At 31.1% G+C, this 3,076-nt stretch overlaps 1 protein-coding gene across 1 annotated transcript in view; it reads right to left on the reverse strand.

Moving 5' to 3' along the window:
• The window catches only part of LOC107624281 (vinorine synthase), a 4,003-nt gene continuing 1,165 nt past the window's right edge, over positions 239-3,076 (reverse strand). Inside the window, exons 2-3 of the mRNA XM_016326771.2 lie at positions 1,899-2,518; positions 239-700 (exon numbers count right to left, since the gene is read on the reverse strand). Coding sequence (XP_016182257.1) covers positions 350-700; positions 1,899-2,518 — 971 coding nt within the window. The 3' untranslated portion in view covers positions 239-349. The remainder of the gene's footprint in view (positions 701-1,898; positions 2,519-3,076) is intronic.

Here is a 3,076-nt window from a genome sequence, read left to right on the forward strand (position 1 = left end):
TGTAATCGCTGCATGACCTGCAGCAGGACTACTTCTCATTCTAAAATAAACACCTACACTTATTTCTATAAATATTTCTACACTTTAGGTAATTGATAATTTTATGTTAACACTATTCTGCTAAAATGCCTATTGATTTTGACGTTAAAATCCATTGAAGTACTCTTAACCACCGTTCAAAAAGTATTTGGAGGAGTTATCCAGTGTGCTTGGACCATCCACATTATTAGTTTGCAGGTACTCTTAACAACCTTCGAACACTAACCTTAACTGATGTTTTCATTATTAGTTAATTACATTGCACAATCATACACATGATGATACATTCATTAATCAAAATCAAGATACTCTATGGCTTATTTTTGTTCACACAAGCAAGCAACTCCTTATCTGCTTCAAATTTTTCCATGTCTTCCATCTTCAAGCTAACGTAGGCTTCAATGCCACCGCCATTCTTAGTGTCACAAAACACAACAAGATTCTTAAAAGTTAAGGCAGGTGAACCTACCCATGTTGGTTTTCCCCAACCAAAATCAGCATCATAGAGAGGAAACCTACATAGACTTGTGAAGCTAAATGAAACGAATTCTCCCTTCACAAGCACCCTTTCTGAACTATCCTTAAGGAAATCCAAATGCTCATTTCCCTCTTGAAGTTTTCTAATGTATTCCTTGTCAATCTTCTTTATTTCATCCCTCACCTGAAAAATAAATCTTACTAATAAATAAATAGAAGCTACGTCCCATATATATAGAACCAAAGAGAATATATCCCATGAGGAATTACCATATTTTTTTTCTCTAGCAATTATTTTTATAAAAATAAAATAAAAATACTTATAATAAAAAATATTAAATTTTATATAATTATTTAATTATACCGGGTTAATCGGTTCGACCAGTGACTCACTGATTGAACCAATGATCCAGTGACCCAGTAACCCAGTAACTTTACACCGGTTCACTTCTGACATCTATTAGGCTAGTGTGGAACGCAACAATTTACATGAAAGACTTGTAATTTCGTTGTCCAAAAGATATTTTTTATGTTTGGGCTTTGCAAGTAAGTGGACAAATTTCAATAAATTATTATGGTTTCTATTTTTTTTTTCTAATACTTGGTCCAACATAAATAGTTATGAATTTGTGAAACAAAACATCTTCTCTACTGAAATCAACTATTTTTTTTTGTAAAAAATGATCTATTTAGAGAAAAATTTATAATTTAATTTTAATAAATAAAAAATTTCAATCTAAAAATACAACAACGATTGAACTTCCCCACATATATATATATACATATATATATATAGTCACAAAAAAAATACACAAATATATAACAATTAATTTGATAGATAATTTTTAATATATGCGTGGTATTTTTGAAATGGGATATAAATAACTTCTGTAAGCATCTTATAATGTTTATGCATTTGCATGGGTCATAAATCATACAGTTATTGTTGATAATTACTTATTATGACGGATTTGAAGATCTTGATTAACTAAAAAAAACAACNTATCTTAAATCGAATATTAATAAAACAGAAATAAAAATAAAATTTTACTAAGTAGACAATGACTTTTGTAAATAATATAAACAATAAGTTATAGAATTGATCAAATAAAATAAAAAGATACTCTATTTTTAAATTATCTCCTAAATTTTAATATTAGAATAACCATTTGTATACCTAGTGAATTGAACATCAGTCATTGTTAATTGTGCATGAGTAAATCGAATCAAAAGAAATAACTATCCAATTAAAAATAATGAACACCATCATCTAGATACCTATTAAATTAAATATCCAATATATCTATTATTGACCTTATTTAGTATTTTTATTGTTTACCTGTACTTTTGCATAAAAAATATATAAGTGCAATTCACATTACCTGCTTCACTAGTCCATAACACTTTTGTTGAGCATTCAAAGATGGAATCGTCATGGTGATTCGGTAGTAGTTTCCAAACGAATCTTCCGGCAACGGCGGTTCCATCTTCGGCCTTAGATTCACAGCATGGACCACAGCATACATTCTCCTCTTCTTCTTCTTCTTCTTCTCAGGATCTTCATAACATTCTGTTGTAACTGCCACATAACGGCCCCAAATGAACGCAGATAAAGCCTCAACACGAGTTGGTTTTCTCTCCCCATCATTATTGTTTTCCATTGCGTAATTTTCTCTTAGGGTTTCAACAACACTTGAATCAAACAAGAATAACTTGCACGCCACGTTCTCCGTCGTTATGCCGCTTCTCGGATCGAAGCCGGAGATGTTTATCGGTGGGAAAAGCTTTGATGAAAGAAACTGTGGAGTTGGTGGATTGCGTTTTTTGGTGGCAATGGAAGCCCAATGATTAAGGAAGTTGAAGAAGGATAAGGCGTCGGCGATTTGGTGGGAAAGACACGCGCCGATTGCAATGCCGCCGCAGTCGAAAACGTTCAGCTGTACTCCGAATATGATGTTGGTTATGTCGTCCAGTTTGAACGGAACCAGAATGTTCAGTTCTCCTGGTGTTTAAATTCATATATGGCAACCAAAAAATAAATAAATTAGATGATCAAAGTGTACATAGAAAAGTTTTTACATCGAAGATTATTAAAGATGGAATTTTATTAGAAAAAGAAAAAATATCATTTTGAATGAGTTACACCTAATTTGGTCCTTAAAATTTAAGAGGAGATTTAAACTGATTCCTAAGATTTGGATTCCTCACATAAATTTCACATGACTAAGACCTATTAGATCTTCTAAAAATTTGGTTGACTCTCTAATATCTTAACAAAGATGACAATAACAACTTCAATTTAAAAATTGTGGTTTTGGGAGCAATAATTAAACTTCTGGTATTCTAATAAATCTTTGATCAGATAGAAGTTAAGTAAAGAATCCAAATGGCAACAGGTTAATTTATCAAATCAACAAGTCATAAACGGAGATTAGTTTAAAGGTTAATGTAAGTTACGATTGTAAATTTTGAGGTCCAACTTGAGTCTATTAAATTTTTAAAGATCAAATTGGATCCAATTTCAAATTTTAGGAGTCAAATTAAGTATTAACTATACTTT

Source organism: Arachis ipaensis, chromosome B10 (genome assembly GCF_000816755.2).
Source record: "Arachis ipaensis cultivar K30076 chromosome B10, Araip1.1, whole genome shotgun sequence".
In the NCBI taxonomy this organism is placed as follows: domain Eukaryota; kingdom Viridiplantae; phylum Streptophyta; class Magnoliopsida; order Fabales; family Fabaceae; genus Arachis; species Arachis ipaensis.